The sequence below is a fragment of the Punica granatum genome, chromosome 7 (assembly GCF_007655135.1).
Source record: "Punica granatum isolate Tunisia-2019 chromosome 7, ASM765513v2, whole genome shotgun sequence".
Classification (NCBI taxonomy): Eukaryota; Viridiplantae; Streptophyta; class Magnoliopsida; order Myrtales; family Lythraceae; genus Punica; species Punica granatum.
The window spans coordinates 24,293,678-24,314,457 of NC_045133.1; the positions used below are offsets into that span (position 1 = coordinate 24,293,678).

The window sequence follows — 20,780 nt, forward strand, 5'->3', positions numbered from 1 at the left end:
AATGGATTAGTTGGACGATTTACATAAATAAATTAAAACTTGTTAGTACAAAGTTCAATATATTATTGATATTGCAATACAAAACTCCTATAATTTTTAATTTAGGTTGGAAAATTTATTATAGCAAGTAAAAGTTATATTGTATATAACAAATTAATTATTTATTGCATAATCAACAATAAAATTATATATACTTTAGATCTTGTATAGTTTATGAAAATTAATTTACCCAAAATAATACTATAATTAAATTTAAAAAGTATAAAAAATTCTACTGGAAAAAAAATTTATAATCACATTCAAACTAAAAAGTTTAACAAATACTTGTAGAAAAATTACCTGTGCGACATACGGGAAAAGAAGACTAGTATGATTATATATGATGCAATTTTATGCCGAATATTACGATGCAATTTATGACTATGTCGATGTCACTATGTGTTAATCAGTTTGTTAGATGTTTGAAAATTTTATTTTACTTTTATGTACATATATAATCCAATCAGTACCGTCCTGTCATAAATGAATGAGACTTGTTGAAAGGTAAGATGACTAAATAGTTCGATTCCGGATCGTATTAAGACTTGCCATGATCGGCTAACTAGACTGGTTCATGACATGCTAAATCTGGTTCATCGAAACTTATTAGCCTACCCTTATTAGAAAATCTAACGCCCGTCCCGTCCTTTTTATCTTCGAAAATTACTTTTAAATGTGAAGGCCTAAGGTGGCTTGCGTTATACATGCAAGTATATAAATTACTAGCATGGCTCATTATATTAATATTAATATTATTATTATTATATAGTAAAACAAACTACACCTTCAATTAATGCATTAAATATTATAAGAAACTCCTTAAAAAATTATAAAATTATAAATTCTTATGCTATTCATATGTGCTTTATTGCATAACAAAGATATTATTGTATCCCCGTATTCTAGCTAGCTTATAAATTCTTTTAGACCAAGATATGATATATATATATATATATAATGGAGTTAAAACAATTGGTATTAATAGATGAATTTACAAAAACAAAATGAATATTTGGTATTGGAAAGAGAAAATTATCAGTATGTAAAGACTGCAAATCAACTTGAGTACATGTAATGGTACTCATAAAAAAAAGAGTACATGTAATGGAGTCACCATATCCACATATAATTTGAAGATAACTAAAATATTTATAACTAGAAGGGTTTAAAGTTAATAATTAATTATCTATATATAATTCACCGAATAATATAATTATCTATATATAAATTGAAATTTTTGCATTACTTATCAAAGAAAACCCGTGCAACGCATGGATAAAAAAAACTAGTATTAAGTACATCACACGTATTTCAAATACATTACACGCATTTTAAAAGACAAATTAGAGTAAACTACTAAAATTTTTAGTGATATTACTTACATTTAGAGTAATTTATAATTGTAAGTAAAGACTCTTCGAAAACAGTGTAATTTACTTGAATAGGTTGCATTGGCTGTCATTACAATTATAATTTACACTGTTTTCAAAGAGCCTTTACTTTCATTAGCTGTAAATTACATAAATTTTTAGGAAAATTTACTTAAATTTCTAGTAAAATATTTGGGTGCCACTTTAAATTATTGCATCATAAAATTTCCCCTTTCCGATCGGTATAAATCCTTTTCAGTATTTCGGGTTGAAGTTATTTTGGAAATTCATATCTATATAATTTAGCATATTAGAAGTTTTTTGTGTGTGCGTGTGTGTGTTTAGGAAGCATTACATCCTTCATTGCATCAAACAAGCACGAGAAGCACGTCTATCTCTAGTTAATTCGACGAGCCCATGTACTCCCATGAACGACGTACCTTTATATATACATATATGTATATATATGCTCTCTCTCTCTCTCTCTCTCTCACTCACACACACGCTCTGCAGAGACAACAGAGGCTATGGAGGAAAGGAACTCTGAGTTAGGGCAAAGAGCCGTAACCCCCGACTTCCTATGTTCTTCCATCACCCACTTGCACGGAAGAGGAGATCTCAAATCTACGCCCAAAAAGAAAAAAAAGAAAAAACTGATTTCATCATTACCAGAGGAAAAAAGAAAGAGAGAGAGAGAGAGAGAAGCCCCGATAAAAGCCTCAAAAACCGCCATTGATTTCTGGGTGTTGAGAAGTTGGGAGAGAGAGCGAGCTATCAGAACTTTAGCAACACCTGTACCCTTCCCACCCTTGTCTTCTTCATCCTTCACCCTCCATTCGTCACCCTCTCCATTGGCCCTCCTCCTAACGTTATCATCCCACACTCCACACTCCACTTCTCAATGCAAAAACCTCCCCCACATTCACCTAACCCTAACCCTAACCCTAATTCCACCCTCAACTCAAGTTAAGAGGATACGTACCCTTGGGTGTGTGTGTCTCTCTATCTGTCTTGTGCCTTCTCCTCTTGCCCCATGTCCCATTATTTATTTTTGGTCCTTTCTTTGCTTCTTAACATTTAGCCCTGCCTTCACATGGCCACCCCAATCATCCCATATATGAAATATCTCAATGCACCAATGAATCCGCATTGCCCATTTGTCACACTTTCCCCCTCCCTACCTCATTAAAAAAAAAAAAAGAAACCCTAGCACCGGCTCTCGGCCTCCCGGCCCCGACCATAGCATCACCATAATACAGTCGGACGCCACCGAAGCGAAGTCAGGAAGTCATTGTATATATATATACTCGGAGAGTCCGAACAGCGCCTACGTACATTCGATCCGAACCGGGGAGCGGAGAGTGAGTGAATGCAACAAAAGTGGCACAAATGTCACCAAAACAACCACCCTCAAAAACCTTAAAATCTAACCCAAGAGAGGAAAGGGGAAAACCCCTTCCTAAAAATGGAAAAAGAAATGATAAAGAAAGGAGGGGAAGAGCGTTGAGCTCTCAGTCACACACATTTTCCTCACTCAGCATTATAACTTACACACACACACACGCACTCTTACTTACACACCCCGCTTGGTTGAATGCCGAGCGTCCACCGCCCTGCAGCTCCCAAATCTCAGACTCACCACTCCCCTCCCTCTCTTTTTCACTGAAACCCAAAACCCCCCCAACCCCCCAAACAAAGAAACCCAAAAAAAAAGAAAAAAGAAAAAGCTTATAATGACGGACGGCCGAATCATCATCGTCCCTCAGTCAGCTGCTCAGAAAAACGAGCTGGGCGGAGCTGTCGCCTTGGAGAGGGACAGAGTGGCGGCCAGTGCCACGGCTAGGAAGCTGCCCGGCGGAGGGACGAGGCCGGAACCGGGGCGGGACCTGGTCGCGGCAGCCGGGGCCGGCGTCGGGGTGCACAGGAAGAAGCGGAACATGGCCCGGCAGAGGCGTCCCGCCATCAAGTTCCTCTCATTTGCCAACTCCTGCAACTCGTCCTCCTCCTCGTCTTCGCACGTGCCACCTGAGCCCTCCCCTGCCCCCGCACGTGTGAGCTCCTCGACGCCCCAGCTCTATTTTGGTTTCATTTTGATTATTCATGACCACTCGATCGAATGAATGAATTGCACTCGGTCGAATTGGCTTAATTGATTGGCTTCTTTTGGTCGGAGTTTTCTTGATGTTTGTCGGAATTTTTGGGGGGCATTTTTTTTGTAAATATTACGGCTCAATTTTCGTATTTACTTGAGGGAAACCACCAAACGTCGTTGCCTGATATGGTAATTATCCTAAAAGGGTGAGATTTTATTTTTAATTTTAGATAATTAGAGAGAGATTTTGTTGATTTAAGTTGCTAGACTGAGACACCGCATTCATAGCTAAAATTGTAATATTTTGATTTGTTTTCCTTGATAGATAATTTCCTACATAAATGTTGATTTGTCCATAATCAGTTTTACGGTAAAATTGAAGAAATAAATGCTTTTTTATCATCTTGTATTTTTGGGTTTAAATTGAAGTTTGATTCCAGAAGAGTCCCTCGCAATTTTTCATTTTATATAAGAGAAAAATCAGATCGGGACATTTTTAGGATTTTTTTATTCGGACAAAAGTATTTGTTTATTTAGGATCCGTTCGTCTATTTATTATTTTCCCAAAGTGTCCTGGGGTGATGAGGACGAAACCAGAACAATTTTCCTAATACTTGCACTTGATTCAGTTGATTAATTCGATCTTATCCGATAATGAAGCCATTGTTCTCAGTGCAATACATATACGAGTGATCATTTCCATAGATGGACAATCCAGGTGTATTTAACTAATTAGCTTCTCATATGTTATTGTTGTTTCAGTAGATAACAACATTGACTTGTGATCCCATGTATTTTGGTCAAACAAGTACCATGTTGTAGTAGTTGATGCAGTTTATTGGAAGTTGGTCGTGTTCTGGGCTGAAGCAATTTAAACGGATTGCATTATAAAACGGTCGGATTAGGTAAAGGATCCGTTTTATAATTGAAGGAATACCCAAAAAAATGATCTTAATTTGAGCCCTTTTAGATCTTCTATATCGAAATTGGAAGAATTTTCTACAAACATCGATCATTATTCAATACAGGTGCATCAGTTAATTGTTTATAACTAATTTTGATAATGATTCCAAAATTTTCTAATTATAGGGACTGGATCCAAGGAGGTTGCGTTTTCTTTTTGAGAAGGAACTCAAGAACAGTGATGTCGGATCACTCCGAAGAATGATTCTCCCAAAGGTTAGCGTATAGTCTTTCGTCGTAGTCTTTTAACTTTAATATGACTATGGAAAATGTACTATAGTGTACTAAATTTGACAACTTACGTTGATTTTGGTCAGAAAGCAGCAGAAGCTCATCTGCCAGTCCTCGAGTCCAAGGAGGGGATACCTATCAGCATGCACGACATAGACGGTCTCCATGTCTGGAGCTTCAAATACAGGTCGAATTTCTCCCCCATCACATTGGCTTGATTTAGAACCGACTATCATGGCACATTAATTAATATTTTGCAGGGGAATGTAGTGCTTTAAAACATATAGGTAGACACTAAACTGTCTTTCCTCTTGTACTATTGATGAACAGTTTGGTTATTAGTAAGAGAATCGAGTTAAACATTGACAAAACTTGTCAGGAAAAGAAGGTTGTCGATTGAAAAGTCTGTTGTAATTTGCACGCAGGTTCTGGCCTAATAACAACAGTAGAATGTATGTACTCGAAAATACAGGTACGCTTGTTTCATAGTACTTTAGCTTCTTCTATGAACTTGTATCCTGGAAATCTTAACGAGTTACTTGTGATTGATCATTACATTTCCCAGGAGATTTCGTCAATACACACGGGTTGCAGCTTGGGGACTTCATTATGGTGTACCAAGATGATGAAAACCAAAATTACGTGAGTCGAGAAGCTTCTACAAGTCAGACAGTTTCAACAAATTTCCTTCAACCGGTTCATCTTGTCGATTTCTTGATTATATTTTATCAGGTAATTCAAGCTAGGAAGGCTTCCGATGAAGAGGATGTCTACAGAGACATTGCCAAGAGCACAATCAACGACCTCTGCCTCCAAGATAACTATGACCAAGAAAACAAGGTTAGCTCCTTCAACTACGAGTACTACCCGATCATCGATGATGTGGGCATGTCCTTCATATACGACACAACCTTCTCGAGCGACTCCCCTCTTGATTTCTTGGGAGGATCTATGACCAACTTCACCCGTATCGGGCCGCCCGAGAGCTTTGGGTCCGTCGAGAACTTGTCACTCGACGACTTCTACTGATGTCTCTTCCAAAGAAGTCCGCTAAAAAGAAGCTACATTTTGTGCCGTAAGAAGAAAGGGGAAGAAATCGCATACGTGTGATCACGGACTGGTCTAAGGGAGACTTTTTGTGTGTTTGCGCTTATTCGACATCGAGTTCAATGGCACTCACGAAGTTAACTCCTTTTTGAATCTCATCCTTAGGTATAAAGAGATCGACGACAAAGTGTGTATGTAATTATGCACATGCTCGTGCTAAATCAGTTTATGTTTTGAACTAGATAAGAAATAACGAAGTGCCAAACTCTTTCGACTTATATTCCTACTTTGATACGGAGGATTTTGGTACTATATCTCATGACCGAAGATGAAGGATCCCTTCAGATTCATTCAATTCATATCATGAAATATATATCTTCTTTACTATTCCTACTTGTTTTATTTTTATAGAAAGCAGATTTTGTGCTATGGAGCTCATCCTTAACTCGGAACTATAACTCTCGGTCGCAATTATCACCGGTGGGACTCCGGAACTTGAAACTAAGAGATCCCAGATACGGGGAATTCTACGGTGCAATCTCTTTTGAATCGTTAAATTGTAATTATTTATGAATAAATAAATAATTTATTAATCATCCAACTGTCAAAAAACTGATTGCACCATAGATTTTCCTTGGATTTAATTATCACCAATGGAATTCCTGTATCAGTTTAATTTCTTACCCCAATAATTTAGTGTTGACTAAAGTAATAAACCAGGAATTATCATCAAAAAGCCCGTCTAGCTCAGTCGGTAGAGCGCAAGGCTCTTAACCTTGTGGTCGTGGGTTCGAGCCCCACGGTGGGCGTTCATTTTATGTGTTTTTCATTTTCTTTTTTGCGTTTTTGTGTAGGATGATAATAAACAAAGAGTGATGGGTCCGGCCCGGAGCAGAGCCCGGTTGATTTTAATAATTCGAGCCCAATCTTTGGCCACCCATTGCTCGGTAAGCTCGAAGGAGGAAATATCACATAAATAATCTCTCTATCCATTTTTACCCTAGAAGAGATTACGTGATACATGGAGAATATATCCTTTACCAAGAGTCTTCGTGGGTCGAAGTAGAGACCCATCCGAACCTAAAGCTCGGATCCCCACTTCGTCAGCAAATATGTTAACAGAACTTTCAGAACGGTAAATACATCTCATTTGATCTTTTAGTAAAATTTGAAGTGCATCTCAAAACTACTTTTATGGTTCTCTTTTTTCACTTGAAATTTTTTAGTTCTTATTAATTCCATCCACTAAGTCGGAGTGCTTGGTGCCCCGTTTAGTGTCTCTCTAGCGTCTTTCTTTTCTTCCTTCATCTTTCTCAAGCTTGATAGCAAATCTCTCCACTCCTTAATGTACTATCGACGCTCCATTACTCAACCTCCTCAAGAACGGTGCTCAAATCCGCGAGATTTCTTCATATCATTGAAGATTCGAGGTCGATGATCAATGTTGATCTTGCATAGGAAGAATAGTGTGGTGGTGAAGAGTGGTCGGTGGCTACTCTCTTATATATCATACAGGTCTCCGAAATGACATTCAGTTGGCACTAAAATCTGAAGACCGGAGCACATTGTCGTAATTGTGTCTTATATGTGGTGGTATACTGTTGTTCACTCGCCTTATAGTCGAAAAATCGCCTTTTATGGTGGGATTTTTCTTGTGTCTTGTTGGAGAATCTGTCTCTCTCGAGTCAGTTCTTACTATGTAAGAATTCCCATACCACTTTGTCAATATATAAATATATTAGTCGAATGGAAATTGAAATGAATATTTCTTTATTAAAAAAAAAACTGATGATGTTAGGAGAAGATTGAAATAGAGATAAAACTTCTGGTCCAGAAAAAAAGGAAATTCTCTTTAGGGAGCAAATTGAAATTTCTCCCAGATTTAAAGGGAAATTATGAGCAAACGAACAAACACGACACGAAGCTTCATCATTCATCATCATCATCATCGTGTCGTCGTCGTCATCTAATGCATCGAAACTCCGATCTCCGCCATAGCTACTGAGCTCCCTCTCCCCTCTCCTCTCTCTCTCCCTCTCCCTCTCCCTCTGTGGTGATCGAATCGATTAAATGGCGTCCAGGTACTGGGTGGTGTCTCTTCCAGTGCAGGGCTCCACATCCGCGTCTTCTCTCTGGAACCGCCTGCAGGAGCAAATCTCCAGACACTCCTTCGACACGCCTCTTTACAGAGTACTCTCATCTCCCTAGATCCGATCGGAGAGGCTAACGTTCTCGCCATCTTCACCGTGGATTATGTGTAACGGGTCTTCGTTTTGCAGTTCAATATACCTAATCTCCGCGTGGGGACTCTGGACTCTCTCCTCTCTCTCAGCGATGATCTCTTGAAGGTAAGCCAATCTTCCCAATCCCCAGATCAGACAAGCAGCCCAATTTAGAGTTTCTTTGATTCGTAAGGTGACGTTCATGGATTGAACTTAGCTCTGATTTCCATGAAATTCAGCTGTCAATGATAGACATTCTGCAATCCAGGATTTAATTGTGTCAAAAAGTTATTGAATTCGGAGGTTGTGCTCTGGATAATGGACTATCTCTAGATTTGATTGATTTAGGACACATTCGTTCTCTTAGCTGAAACATGATCGAGCTCCGATAATTTTGGTGCTCTATTTATTGTGTATTATATGTGAAATAATTGAATGCGCAGTCAAATACATTCATGGAAGGGGTATCGCACAAGATCAGGCGGCAGATCGAGGAGCTGGAAAGGGTTTCTGGTGTGGAGAGCAGTGCTCTTACAGTAGATGGTGTACCTGTTGATTCTTACCTCACAAGGTAATTTAGAAGTCTCGTCGTTCTGTAGAATTTCAAAGTAGCATCTGTCTGTGTTCTATGGACCAAATTTTGGAGCTTTCAGAAGGGATGTCCGCCTTACTATTTCATCATATACTTGTTTTACTGCTACGTTTTTATGATTTTATAAGCAATCTATGTGCAACGAATCTATAACATTTATATTGGATTAAAGGTTCGTGTGGGATGAGGCGAAGTACCCAACAATGTCTCCTTTGAGGGAGATTGTTGACAGCCTGCAAGGTCAAGTGGCAAAGATTGAAGATGATCTGAAGGTAACTCTGCATTTTCCCTTCAGTTCTATCCTTCGTGCAGATGATAGAACAACACTGGCATCTGTTTATTGCTAGCTTTACGTGGAATGCTGATTGAGGCCTTACAATTTTTCTTTTTTCCTGACATGAATATTAATAGTATTGTTTTGTCAAATTTAAGATTCATGTATTGTCTGCTTTAGGGGAAATAGCAACTTGGGGTTTGCTTCATTAGTAGATTGTCTGATGTATAATTCCTATAAGATGTCCGTCTAATCTCTTATTATCTTTCTCTGACCTTTTCTAAACTTGAAGTATCTAAATGGCTGTATTCAAGTGCCAATTTGTGTAATTTTTGTCCTGATGATCAGTGGTTGTTGAATTTGGGTCTGAAAGCTTCAACGTGTGTCTTAGGTTCGTGTTGCTGAGTATAACAACGTGCGCAGTCAGCTCAATGCCATAAATCGGAAGCAGAGCGGAAGGTAGAATTTTTCATCCCTATTCTGGTGGCAACTAACGGTTGACAATTACAAGAAGCCTAACTGCTGTGTCTATTTCAGCTTAGCTGTCCGTGATATCTCCAATCTAGTAAAACCCGAGGATATCATCCAATCGGAAAACCTGACAACCCTTCTTGCTGTTGTTCCTAAATATTCACAGAAAGATTGGTTGTCAAGCTATGAGACGATGACAAACTACGTGGTAAGAACTGTAATTCCTCTATATTCTCATGTAACTCACTCTTGTATCTTGTCTATTACGATAATGGTCCCAGCTGACATGTCTGACTGATAAGGTTCATAATATGGCAATTCTGAAACAACAAATTAAAAAAATAAAATCTAGCTTGACTTTTTCGTCTATTCCATTTCCTAATTAGATGAATTTTTCAGGTCCCTAGGTCCTCCAAGAAGTTGTACGAGGATAATGAATATGCTCTGTATACTGTGACTCTCTTCCGTCGTGTTGCAGACAATTTCAGAAGTAGTGCTCGAGAAAAAGGGTTTCAAGTAAGTTTGCTCACTATTGCACTTGTCCTTTTAAAAGTCTTCTATCAATAATTCACCCCTGCATCAGAGTAGTGAAATCTATATAACATCCTTAATACAACCATCATGAGATGTATTGATGCTTCGTGAGCATTTCCAGAGGGAATTTAATGATGTTCTGCATGTTCGTCAATCATGTCATGTAGATGCGTGATTTTGAGTATAGTCCAGAAGCACAAGATAGTCGAAATCAGGAACTAGAGAAACTGATGCGAGACCAGGAGAATCTAAAAAGCTCTCTTTTGCAGTGGTGCTATACCAGTTATGGAGAGGTAAGTCTTTTATTTCTTTTCTTTTCTTTTTTTAAATATAATTTGTACTTCTGAGTGTTACCATCATGTGAAAGTACAACATGTTGATCTAAATATGAGTATGATGATTAGATCTCATTGAAAGCTGTCAGATGTAATGATTGTGAACACTTAACTTGCTCCCTTTTTTTTTTTAACTGTTAACTTGCCCATTACTTATTAGGTGGATGCGGTATAAGTCATGCTGTGGTAATGTGTACATAGTTTGCTTGCAAAAATGAGTGCTCATGTCGTGAAAGATAATTATCTCTGCTTTTTGTCTCCCGAAGGACATATTTTAGAACTTCCAAATATTTTGACGAGCACAGCGTTGTGATTAATCACACACTTCTGCAACGTCTTTCCTGCAATGCTCTGGATTACCTCATAAGTTTCTATGCTGCAGGTTTTTAGTTCATGGATGCACTTCTGTGCTGTGCGTGTCTTTGCAGAGAGCATTTTGAGATACGGTTTGCCTCCATCCTTCTTGGTAAGTTTTAACTTACATCTTAGTCGAAGGTTCACCATTTGATAATCGATTTCTTGGTTTTTGAAGATGTAATTATCTGTGTTATTTCAGTCATGTGTCCTGGCTCCTCCCACAAAGAGTGAGAAGAAAGTGAGATTGATTCTTGAAGGGTTGTGCGACAGCACGCACAGGCAAGTGAATGAACATCCTTTTAAATATATGATGATGGAAGTAGAAATATCTTATATTCATGGCTAGGTTAATTAATTGGCCAAATAACATTTGATCCTCAGTTTTGGGGGAAAGAAGATGGTTCATACTTTTAGTTGTCTCTGCGACCTTATAGTACAATATTTACTTATGCACAAATCTAATTATCCATTTAAAATTTTTTCTTGGGTGTAACTCTGTTGGAAATTTAATGCAGTGCATACTGGAAATCTGAGGATGACGTGGGAAGCATGGCTGGCCTCGGAGGCGACGCCGATTCCCATCCATATGTCTCATTCACGATCAACTTGGTGTAATTGATCGGATTTACGTTCAAATCCCAAACGAGACCATAACTGCCAGAAAAGAAATAAGAAGAGTGGACAGTGTTCTCGGAGATAATGTATATTGAGCGTGAAATAATCCCCAATTCTTTACTTATTTATATCTGTAATTCCGGCAATTTGGAGTTCATTTGTGTTTCAGAATTGCAGGTAGGGAGTGAAGTTTGTTATTTAATCTAAGTTATGGTTGTATGTTATTCTTTAATTTTCTTTTTACCAAGTTGTTTTTCTAATGTTAAATTAACTTATTGCTTGGCATTTCACATGACGAGGTTATGGTTGTTTCGAACACATAAAAGCCGCGATATATCATAACGTATTCGTAATCTTGTCCATCAAATGATTCCTTAGAATTAGGAGTGGGGCAAAGTTGCTGCTACTCTTTAAATTCTCACCTTTCCTTGTTCTTTTTTTTTTTTTTTCCGCAGGGAACTTATTTATGTTTCATTCCCTTTCCGTGCCCGTCTCTCTGCCATTTTCATTTTGCTCCTACTTGAAAGATATCAACCTTCAAATGCATTTCTGGCTACTGCAGAATCGATCACTTCGGTTTCAACCGATGAGAAAAATCTTGGACTGAGTTTCACTAGACAAGATAAAAACTACTTCCCTGAAAATTGTATTTTGCTCTGGAATGCAATTGTAGGTGACATTGGCTCCATGTTTCTATCATATGTGACATTGGCTTCATGTTTCTTCCAAAGAACCTCCTAGCTTAGGGGTTTCGATAGCAGCACAAGGATCCTACACATCCCGTTTGAATTGTTCGTGCCTCTTTCAACTTGGAAATATCGTTGTGCTCGTCAAAGAACTTCACGCAAATTATATGATAGGAAGATAACGAACAACTTCCCCATATGGTACTAAGGCTGAGTTCGAAATTTGAATACGCAATGAAACAAGATAACGTTAAACTTTTCCATAGGCAAAAATTTTCTTTTCATTGTCAGAGAGAATTCACCGTCACAAACAATATCTGCCCATTTATTCCTCTTCATGTCCATATATAATCTCCCCGTTCCTTTTGGCCCTCAGGAGATGAATGCTCTAAATTCAACATTGAATTTCAATGCATCAATCTGACTACAAAACGATTCAAGAGGATTGACAACATCCTCCTGGGAATACCATAATCGAGCTGACTCAAAAAATGTGGGCACTGAAGTCTTAATGTGAAAAAGAATAATTGAAACGGTCTCGAGAGCCACTCAAGCAAAGCTCCCGAATATCATATCATCGTATTATTAAATCCCTAAAAGAAATGACTTCTGAGGTTTGAAAATTGCTGATGACTACTTAGTCCTCGTCAGCCTTTGACAGCTTAAGCCTTTGCCAGGGCAGCAGCGGGGGCAGGACCTCCCGTGGTCGGCCTAAACACGAAGGCAAGATCTCGTTAGGGCAAAATTTAAGAAACAGGAGAACAGCTACAGGATAGAAGAGGAATTTTAATGTCCTGAACAACACTTACAGTCCAACGAAAACTTTGAATGCATCATAGATACCCCACTGGGCACCAGTGAGAGTTCCGATCATGACAATACGAAGAGGAAGCCCACGTGTAAAGAGTCCCCACAGACCGAGCTTCTTCACAGCCTGCCATGAAAAAGGAGAAACAGAAACTGAATGAGGCCAACAAACAACTTGAAATAGGATTTAGCCAGAAATTGTTCTCCTAAGAATGATGTGTTAGAGAATAGGCACCCACATCACCAACAGTGGCTCCTTTAGCGTTGTTGAGGAAAGACACAAGATTGTCAGCGGGGTGAGACACAATGGCGCAGAAAACACCAGCAACGTATCCACCAGCAAAACTCACACCAAGCTGCAAAGATTTGCTGCACTGATCCTTTGGTTGAGGAATGGAGTACTTGTAGATCATTTCAACTATGGTCTCGAAAGATGCAAACTTCATCATGGTGTCTGCACAAATGGATACAATTTCTACCATAAATTTCACATATACACAAGCATAACATGAAATCAAAGCATAACATATGCAGTGAATTTGGGCAAATAACCCTTGAAATAAAGCGATCACAGGGGAAACATTCTAGGACATGAAAATTATTTTGAAATCAAGATAACACAGTATTCCACACTAAACAAGTAAGAAACTCAATGATATGCTTCAACAGATTTATGTGAAGACACGTCAACTCTGTGCAGCTGGGGAGAGCCAATGAAAATACCAGATAACAGCATATTGCAAGACTGTCAGATCCTATTTTCAGAAGGGTGATAGAATTTCACTAAGAGGGAATCAAAGCTGCCTTCTGGGGTTTCGAAAAGTCAGTTAAAATATCAAGGACAAATAGTCTTCAAAGAAATGGCGAATTTGATGATTATCACATAAGATACAGAGTTGAAAACAACTGTTGATTGCACTGAGCCCATCTCGTAAAAAGATTTACACATGATCAGTAGAAGAATATCGGGGTGATTTGATCAAGCGTTACCATAAAGGATTAAACAAGGCTAAAACTTACATGGAATCTGACGGCCCCAAAGAGGAACAATACCCTTGTACAACCTGCAGCAATCAAAAGAGGGTCAAACCATATGCAAACAGCATATCCTCCTCCTCAAAATGGCATACTATGGAACGCAAGTTGAGAAACTTACCCAAGAGCACCCTCAGATCTCACAAACTTAGGCAAACCATCAGAGAGACCTCTAGCGAAGCCGGGCTGAGTTTGCACCCTGACCTTCACTGCCTCAAAGGGGCAGAGAGCAACATCGGCGATCACCTCAGCAGATGCGGAACCAGCAAGGTAGATCAAAGTCTTATATTTGGAAGCAAACTCTGGTCCGGCAATGTCAGAGTAGTACTTCTTGAAGAACTCATAGAATCCAAACTTGCAGGCTCCCTGGGCACTATAACCTAACAAAGTGGGCACCCATCCTCGGAAGAATCCCTTAACGCCTTGCTCCTTGAGCAGGACTCCAAATCCCGAAGTGATGCTCTTGTACTTGGCAGGGTCAATCTGAAACATCAACCATCATAATATAAGATCCCAAATGATCATATCATCTGAATTGCCAATCAATATCAAATTGACAAAATTCTTATAATCGAGTTGCATCCACATGTATATTTCAATATATGCATTGCATATATATATATGTGTGTGTGTGTGTGTGTGTTTGTGTGTGTATAGATATACCGGATTGACAATACGAGCTGATGCACTAGAGATCACTGAGAAAGCCATCAAGTTGCAATCTTGTATGAAAATCCTTTTGTGTACGACAATTGCAGATCTAATGTAATGAGAAGATCCGCAAAAACAGACAATTTACACAAATGAAATCATAAACGGTTATCGCTTGTATGAACGAAGACAGAGATCTAGTCGCAGGAGATATCAAATCAAATCCAAAAGGATCCAATCCTTAAGACAAATCTAAACGGTCGACAAAGCTCTGGGAAACGAAAATGGAAAGAAATGAGGACCTGCATATTGCACTTGACGAGGTCGAGAGGGGTGACGGTCATGTGGGTGAGACCGCAGCTGAGGATACCGCCGGCGGTGCAGGCTGCGTAGAACTCGGGCGAGTACATCTCGATCTTCTTCCCGGGCTCGCTGGGGGCCGGGATCACGAAACCCCTCTGCCCCACGGGGGCTGGTGCGGGTTCCCGATCCACGGCGGGGAATGAGCGGGATCCAGCTCCGAGCATCTTCTCAAGGAACAACGGCCTAGCGGAGGAGGTGGATGGGGAAGAGGAGTACAGGAAGGTCGGGATCAGGGATTGGCGGGAGTTGTCTGAGGGCGCCATTGACGACGGTGGGGAAGGAGCTTGAGAGCAGAGAGGCAGATGCAGCGAGAGAGAGGAAATGGGGGTTAAAGAGGAAGCGAAGGGATCGTCGTCGTCTTCTTCCTCTTCTCCTCTTCTTTCTCTCCCAATCTCCCGCTGCTACCTTTCGTGTCTGCGGACTCGAATCTGGTCAATGGTTAGAAAATCTCTCTCTTCTACTGGCCAGAGACATGAAGGGAGGCCAGAAACCCTCGCGTGATGTTTACAAGGCGTGAAACTCGGCCCCTCTTCTTCGCATTTATTTGCAATCCTGCCATCCTCCACAACTAAACTAGCTTGCCTCGGCCGGTCCCGTCCCGACCCTATGCTTGTTTCGCGTGATCGGTTTGCTCTCTCCTGTTCGAGTTTGAATCGAGTCGAGCTGATGATGTACGTGATACTCTCTGCCGATCCATCGGTTTGAGTGGTGGCGACAGCAGAGAAGTTCTTTTGCTATTAATTCCGTAAATAATTCGTAAAAGTTTCGTTAGTAAATTAATTTTTTTAAATAACTGAGGGCGTTCGGATTTCACCTACTAATCCTCCCTCTCACTTGACCAACCAGCAACACCCAGTTCAATCACACTAGCCGTACAGGTGCCCTAATAGTACATTTCAAAAGTTACAAATGTGTGGAATAGAGACTTTACAATACTGCATGATGAGAAGCTTTATATTCCATGTTCCTAGCAAGGACAATAGCCTAGATCCCCAATTATAGATTTTATTGCTCTAGCAAACACTCTAGATCCCTAATTCGAGGTTTCATTCATTGGTATATCCCTTTCAATAAATATTTCGTGATCATAAAAAACAATCAAGGCGCATGATTATAGGGTTTTAGGGTTTTATATCTCTACGCAATAATTCGCGACTTATTTGTACAACCATTAGCTTTACCAAGAGTGAAAAGCATTATATTCTCATATATATGGATGCCGTGTTCATGCACAAAGGCGACAAGCTAGGGTCCTCAGAGTCCCCAACGAGAGGGTGGCAGAATCGTAATTTTCCGGCGAAATAAGGTCCTTTCTGTTGCTGAGTTGTAAGGTCAAAATGCCCAAAGAAACACAGCTCGAGGAGAGGGGCATATTCCTTGCACATAGTCATAGACACTATTTATTTTTGAGAAATCAAAATCAAATTAAAACTGAGCCATTGATGATGGACTTTGACCTGGCAACATTTTTACCCTTCCAACCTAACCATATGTTTGGAAAGTTCCAATTCAATCGACCTTCAATTTTTACTAATTGGAACCTTCCAATTCGAATATCGTGAATCATGAACCGGTATAACAAGAGTGTCAGTTAATACAAACCCATGAATAATCAAGTTCATAGTAAACAGAAAAACTCATTTTTTTTTTACTTTTTAAAATTGTGAAAGATATTATTCTCGTAATAAAACATGTTTTGAATATAGAACCAACCATCATCTCTCTCGATGGGCTTCTAATCCTAGAGTAATTTTCGGCTTAGCCATAGGTTGATCGTGCCCGTAAAATTAAGATGTGTGACGTGATTTCACAATTTCTCCAGGCGCATCGGACAACGTATTGGTATCACAATTGAATCATGGCTCTTCGGACATAGCTTGGGTTAATCTTTTGTGACATTTCGGGCAATTTGTTAATTTGGGATTCCAAATGTGAATGTAATGAAAGTGCCTTTATTCTTGCTTTGTAATAGGATCTGTTCCTATTTATGACTAAGAAAGATTTTGCCCTGGAGATCTTCTTACAATTCTAGGGCCCAGCTGATGGCTTATTTTTGGCTTTATGGCTGAGAAAAAAAAAATCTGGCTGCCCCGAAACCCGAGCTGAACCAATCTACCCCGAATATTCGGGTCTCCTAGAACACGGTTCGGTTCTCGATTCACTTCCTTGGAGAATTTTCGGATTTGCTTTTCGGGGTCGGGGTTGAAATTAAAACCCGACCCAACCCGAAATTACATAATATCGTCAATAGTTAATAATATTAGGCCCAAGGCCCGAAGCCCGCCCAATCCACCATCAGACGCCTCTGAAAGCTCACTTCTTCCTCTCTAAAACCTATTGTTTTGACTCATTCCAACTGTATAATTGGATTGTAATAATAAGGTGAAGAAAGAGGTGAAAAAAATAAAAAAGTAATTATTGATTTGTTGAATTATGAAAAAAAAAAGAAAAAAAAAGTAATGAATAGTTAAGAGAATTTAGTATTAAAAATTGAATTGAATGATTAAAAAAATTTTAAAAAAATAATAATTATTTGACTGAGTTGAAAATAAGCGAAGTTAAGTGAAATAGATTAAAAAAAAAAGTTCCAAAACCAAACGGAATATTTTTTATCTCACTAGTTTTCCAACTCCGAAAGCTCACGTGGAAAATCATTTTCGTTTCTTTTCTCCACTCTCTCACTCTCTGTGCCGCAAGAGCGAGAGCTCAGTTTGATGTTTTTTTTTAAAAAAAAAAAATTTATTTCACCGTTATGGCTTGTGGGCTCGTAACGCTCGTCGATTTTTTTTTTTTTTGCTTTAGGTTGATTTTTTATTTTTCCGACATTGCATATGTCTTCGGATGATTTCTGCTCTATCATTTCGATTTTGATTTTTTTTTTCTGGCATTCCAAATGTCTCAGGTAACCCGAAAACCGATCCGGAAAAACACACATCCGTAAGGGTCGGTATTTCACTAATTTTTCGGTTTCGGTTTTCGGCAATGAGTTTCGAAAATCTTGAACCGACGAAAGCGGTCCCCAGAAATTTTATCCCGGAACCAACCTACCTGAACCGTGATCACACTTATTGGGCTTAAAAGCACTGATGTAGAGTATAACTCAATCGGGTATCGTATCGAACAAGGACTGAAAAACTACGGTGTCAATTGGTAATGCCATAATCGGAATCACCGCGAGTGGGTCGGGGTAGGTATTACCCCATAGCTATTGATTAAAGAACCGGGAGGATGCCGTTTCGAAAAGGATCAGTCCTAAGAATATGAACTGTGACCTACCTTGTGAAGTGATGAAAAGAGAATCAACTTGAAACTTTTAATTGTATCTATCTGCTGCTTAATGTTCATTTGAAACTTTTTTTTCCCTTAAATAATCATAATCGGAGATAGACTTGCCAATTGCAAATAGTCGACATTCATTCCAGATAAGAAGAATGAAAGGTACCCTAAAATAATTCTTCTTCAAGGACAGAAAAGGTTCTTTTTCCTCGTTAGGGAACCAAAACCAGACTTGGAAAGTAATCGTCAAATTTCTTTAGGTCGGATTTGATATACACTTAATCTCTCAAGATTCAATTTCATGTACACTTAATCTATCAAGTTTCAATTTAATATAAAAAATTTCTTGAGATTGGATTTGATATACACTTAATCTCTCAAAATTCAATTTGATGTAAAAAAAAATTTTGATGTCAGATTTGATGTAACATGCATTTCTGGGGGACTAATTTGTCAATTTACTCTAAGTTATACCATACACAACCCTATGGATTTTACATTAGGATGGACTTGGTTTCTATGTTGGCTCCATATTCAACTTGATTGGTTGAGCTTGGGATCCTAACTTTTAGATAAACTCTACTGCGGCATCCAGGCATTCACCTAACAGAAAGAATGGACCTATCGATCAGTTTCCGAATGATCGACCCGAATCAAGTTCCCACTCAAGCCCGCCCATATCGAAACACTTTGATTCAAAACAAGCAATTCATTAGTTGTGAACCTGGCTAATACTAGGTATGAAAGTGAGGAATCCCACATTTAATATGCTTCTAAAGCTTTTGAGATTTCTCCTTCCCACTACAAGACAAGACTGTAGAAGACCCCCAAGAACAATCGCTAAAACGGCTCCTAATTAATAAAATTCAAATTCTAGGAATTAATCTCTAAAAATCCGTTAACCAGTAACCCCCATTTTTTAACTTCCCATAATGGAGAATATCGGCCTCATAAAAGCTAATTATAAGTTTTCCTTACAATTGATTTCACCTTCCAGAATTTGAAAATCTTCCATCTATATATATATATATATATATATATATATAGTATGAAATACATCTATGTAAGAAAGCGGGAATGGGATAATTTCTGCCTTAAGATTAAGGTTATAGAACCCTCTCCTCCCAAGAAAGTTCTTAACGTGTTCTTCGGTTTATATTTGATTCTTCTTCAGTTCATTTTCTTCTTCATCCTAATCCCAATTTCTCTCCTCCGACGATGGCGAGCGAATGCGGATCATCGGATGTCGATACATCTTGTCAAAACCATCCGTCCCAGTGGCTCCTTGTTACCTTATCGGGTCAGAAATCTATCTCCCTACATGGGTATATTTAATTTTTATGCAATGTACTTGCACGGCATCATTGAAATATGATGGAACTAGCCGCATTTCAACACACTCATCGTGTTTCAACCAATCGTCACTACGGTTATCTAACTGCATCTGAAATTCCAGAACAGATTATGTATGATCAATTCGGATTTGCTCGTGCTAGAATTCCAATTCACTCAACATATACTTTTTGATCGCTCAAATTAAAGTGGTGCACCTTAGTAACTATGTAGAGCCGGAAAGAATTGCACCGGAATTCACTAGCCAAACTCATAGGCTTTCCTGGAGATCAGCTGTGGGCCTATTTCATGTTATGATAGATACTATATAACCGCGCCCCGTTGATTCTTGATATATATATATATATATGATTGATATACTTCTTCGGTGCTAATTTTCCTCTCATTGTTCCTTAATTAATTTCAGAATTTGAGGGTAAAATGAAGGCCATCAAGTCACTGTTAGGGCCTACAAGTTCTGAGGTTAAGCCCAGAAGGCAAGAGGAAATCCTTAAAGTCCTCGAAGACCTGAAGAGATGGTTCTCCTCTTTAGCAGAGAGCCATGATCAACTGAGGTCCAATCCCAAGGAAGAAGTCACTTTGGGAAGATGTGATGATCCTCGAATGATGGAAAGCTCGGGATCCATGATCGAAGACCCCGAGATCTCTGACCCCATTCTCGAGAAGAAGTTCATGCAGAACGGCCTTGATGAGAAACCTGCCAACAAAGTCCCGCAAGACATGATCATCAGTTCTACTTTACGGGAGTTTAGGATCATTGGCCGGTTTGAGCGGGAGAAGAGCGAAGCACAGTCTAAGTTCGAGGTGATAAGGCTGATAGAGGAGAACCTCCGCGAGCAAGCAGAGCTGGTGAGGAGGAACGAGGAGAAGCGGGGGATCATCCGACGGCTCCAGTCGGAGATAAAAGGCCTGAGGGCCGAGATGAGGACACTCCAAGAATGCCTGGCATGCCGGAAAATCAACCCCGTGAGAATTAACAGCGGCAGTACCAAGAGTAGCCTGTTCAAGATCTCCAGATTGGGAGTCATGGGAAGAATCTTTGGGAGGAGCTTGTCCCAAACTACTTCGTAACGTTGCTCTGCTGGTGTTGCACATCGATGATATGTTCCTAATGACAACTTTCGATCGAATAAGAATCTGACCTTGATTTTTCTCCTAGTTCTTCCAATATTACCGATGTCCTAAATGTTTTCTGTCTAGTTAAAACAGAGAACACGCAAAATCATATAGAGCAAGACCATGTAAAATGGTGTAAGTCGAACTATTTGGTCGGTCTCCTATCTGATGTGTTCTTGACAGGAGGACGGCATTCATTTCCAATAGGAGTTCCTGTCCTGAAAACTATCCAAAAGCCAATGGAGCCTAATGGAGCAATGGCTCTTCAGCCACATGCTCGTGCTTGGAAGTTTCTGCATTTGCACAAAAGGGAGTGGCAGCTTATTCCCCTCGTATTCTTTTCCATGTGGT

The 20,780-nt window shown here is 39.3% G+C and overlaps 4 protein-coding genes and 1 non-coding gene across 5 annotated transcripts; 4 read left to right on the plus strand and 1 right to left on the minus strand.

Annotated features, from left to right (window-relative positions):
* Positions 1 to 2,860: 2,860 nt before the first annotated feature.
* Positions 2,861 to 6,020, plus strand: LOC116213310 (B3 domain-containing transcription factor FUS3). The gene is made up of 6 exons (XM_031548194.1): positions 2,861 to 3,460; positions 4,591 to 4,680; positions 4,782 to 4,882; positions 5,121 to 5,167; positions 5,261 to 5,337; positions 5,428 to 6,020. Exons 1-6 carry the CDS (start codon positions 3,143 to 3,145, stop codon positions 5,722 to 5,724), a joined length of 930 nt encoding a protein of 309 aa, XP_031404054.1. The 5' UTR covers positions 2,861 to 3,142; the 3' UTR covers positions 5,725 to 6,020.
* A 458-nt stretch (positions 6,021 to 6,478) lies between these two features.
* On the plus strand, positions 6,479 to 6,551 carry TRNAK-CUU. The gene has a single exon. It is a non-coding gene; the product is annotated as a tRNA-Lys (tRNA).
* Positions 6,552 to 7,641: 1,090 nt separating this feature from the next.
* Positions 7,642 to 11,432, plus strand: LOC116215473 (V-type proton ATPase subunit C). Its single transcript, XM_031551192.1, has 11 exons — positions 7,642 to 7,932; positions 8,022 to 8,090; positions 8,408 to 8,535; positions 8,729 to 8,828; positions 9,222 to 9,289; positions 9,368 to 9,509; positions 9,701 to 9,817; positions 10,003 to 10,128; positions 10,553 to 10,636; positions 10,727 to 10,806; positions 11,043 to 11,432. Exons 1-11 carry the CDS (start codon positions 7,813 to 7,815, stop codon positions 11,140 to 11,142), a joined length of 1,134 nt encoding a protein of 377 aa, XP_031407052.1. The 5' UTR covers positions 7,642 to 7,812; the 3' UTR covers positions 11,143 to 11,432.
* A 659-nt stretch (positions 11,433 to 12,091) lies between these two features.
* LOC116214782 (mitochondrial phosphate carrier protein 3, mitochondrial-like) lies at positions 12,092 to 15,153 on the minus strand. The gene is made up of 6 exons (XM_031550241.1): positions 14,624 to 15,153; positions 13,792 to 14,153; positions 13,656 to 13,699; positions 12,875 to 13,089; positions 12,638 to 12,762; positions 12,092 to 12,539 (listed from the first exon to the last, which is right to left on the minus strand). The coding sequence occupies exons 1-6, from the start codon at positions 14,945 to 14,947 to the stop codon at positions 12,491 to 12,493; spliced, it is 1,119 nt and encodes a 372-aa protein (XP_031406101.1). The 5' UTR covers positions 14,948 to 15,153; the 3' UTR covers positions 12,092 to 12,490.
* Positions 15,154 to 19,022: 3,869 nt separating this feature from the next.
* On the plus strand, positions 19,023 to 20,550 carry LOC116213992. Its single transcript, XM_031549186.1, has 2 exons — positions 19,023 to 19,260; positions 19,720 to 20,550. The coding sequence occupies exons 1-2, from the start codon at positions 19,179 to 19,181 to the stop codon at positions 20,382 to 20,384; spliced, it is 747 nt and encodes a 248-aa protein (XP_031405046.1). The 5' UTR covers positions 19,023 to 19,178; the 3' UTR covers positions 20,385 to 20,550.
* The last annotated feature ends 230 nt before the right edge of the window (positions 20,551 to 20,780 follow it).

Excerpts from the sequence above, each read along its gene's own strand:
- LOC116213992 (XM_031549186.1), top strand. The coding sequence starts at position 19,179 with ATGGCGAGCGAATGCGGATCATCGGATGTCGATACATCTTGTCAAAAC. Across the intron at positions 19,261-19,719 it reads GCTCCTTGTTACCTTATCGG|AATTTGAGGGTAAAATGAAG; the intron begins GTCAGAAATCTA and ends AATTAATTTCAG.
- LOC116215473 (XM_031551192.1), top strand. The coding sequence starts at position 7,813 with ATGGCGTCCAGGTACTGGGTGGTGTCTCTTCCAGTGCAGGGCTCCACA. Across the intron at positions 8,091-8,407 it reads TCAGCGATGATCTCTTGAAG|TCAAATACATTCATGGAAGG; the intron begins GTAAGCCAATCT and ends TTGAATGCGCAG. Across the intron at positions 10,129-10,552 it reads GCTATACCAGTTATGGAGAG|GTTTTTAGTTCATGGATGCA; the intron begins GTAAGTCTTTTA and ends TCTATGCTGCAG.
- LOC116214782 (XM_031550241.1), bottom strand. The coding sequence starts at position 14,947 with ATGGCGCCCTCAGACAACTCCCGCCAATCCCTGATCCCGACCTTCCTG. Across the intron at positions 13,700-13,791 it reads AGATCTGAGGGTGCTCTTGG|GTTGTACAAGGGTATTGTTC; the intron begins GTAAGTTTCTCA and ends TGATTGCTGCAG. Across the intron at positions 13,090-13,655 it reads TTGGGGCCGTCAGATTCCAT|ACACCATGATGAAGTTTGCA; the intron begins GTAAGTTTTAGC and ends CCATTTGTGCAG.
- LOC116213310 (XM_031548194.1), top strand. The coding sequence starts at position 3,143 with ATGACGGACGGCCGAATCATCATCGTCCCTCAGTCAGCTGCTCAGAAA. Across the intron at positions 4,681-4,781 it reads GAAGAATGATTCTCCCAAAG|AAAGCAGCAGAAGCTCATCT; the intron begins GTTAGCGTATAG and ends GATTTTGGTCAG. Across the intron at positions 4,883-5,120 it reads GTCTGGAGCTTCAAATACAG|GTTCTGGCCTAATAACAACA; the intron begins GTCGAATTTCTC and ends ATTTGCACGCAG.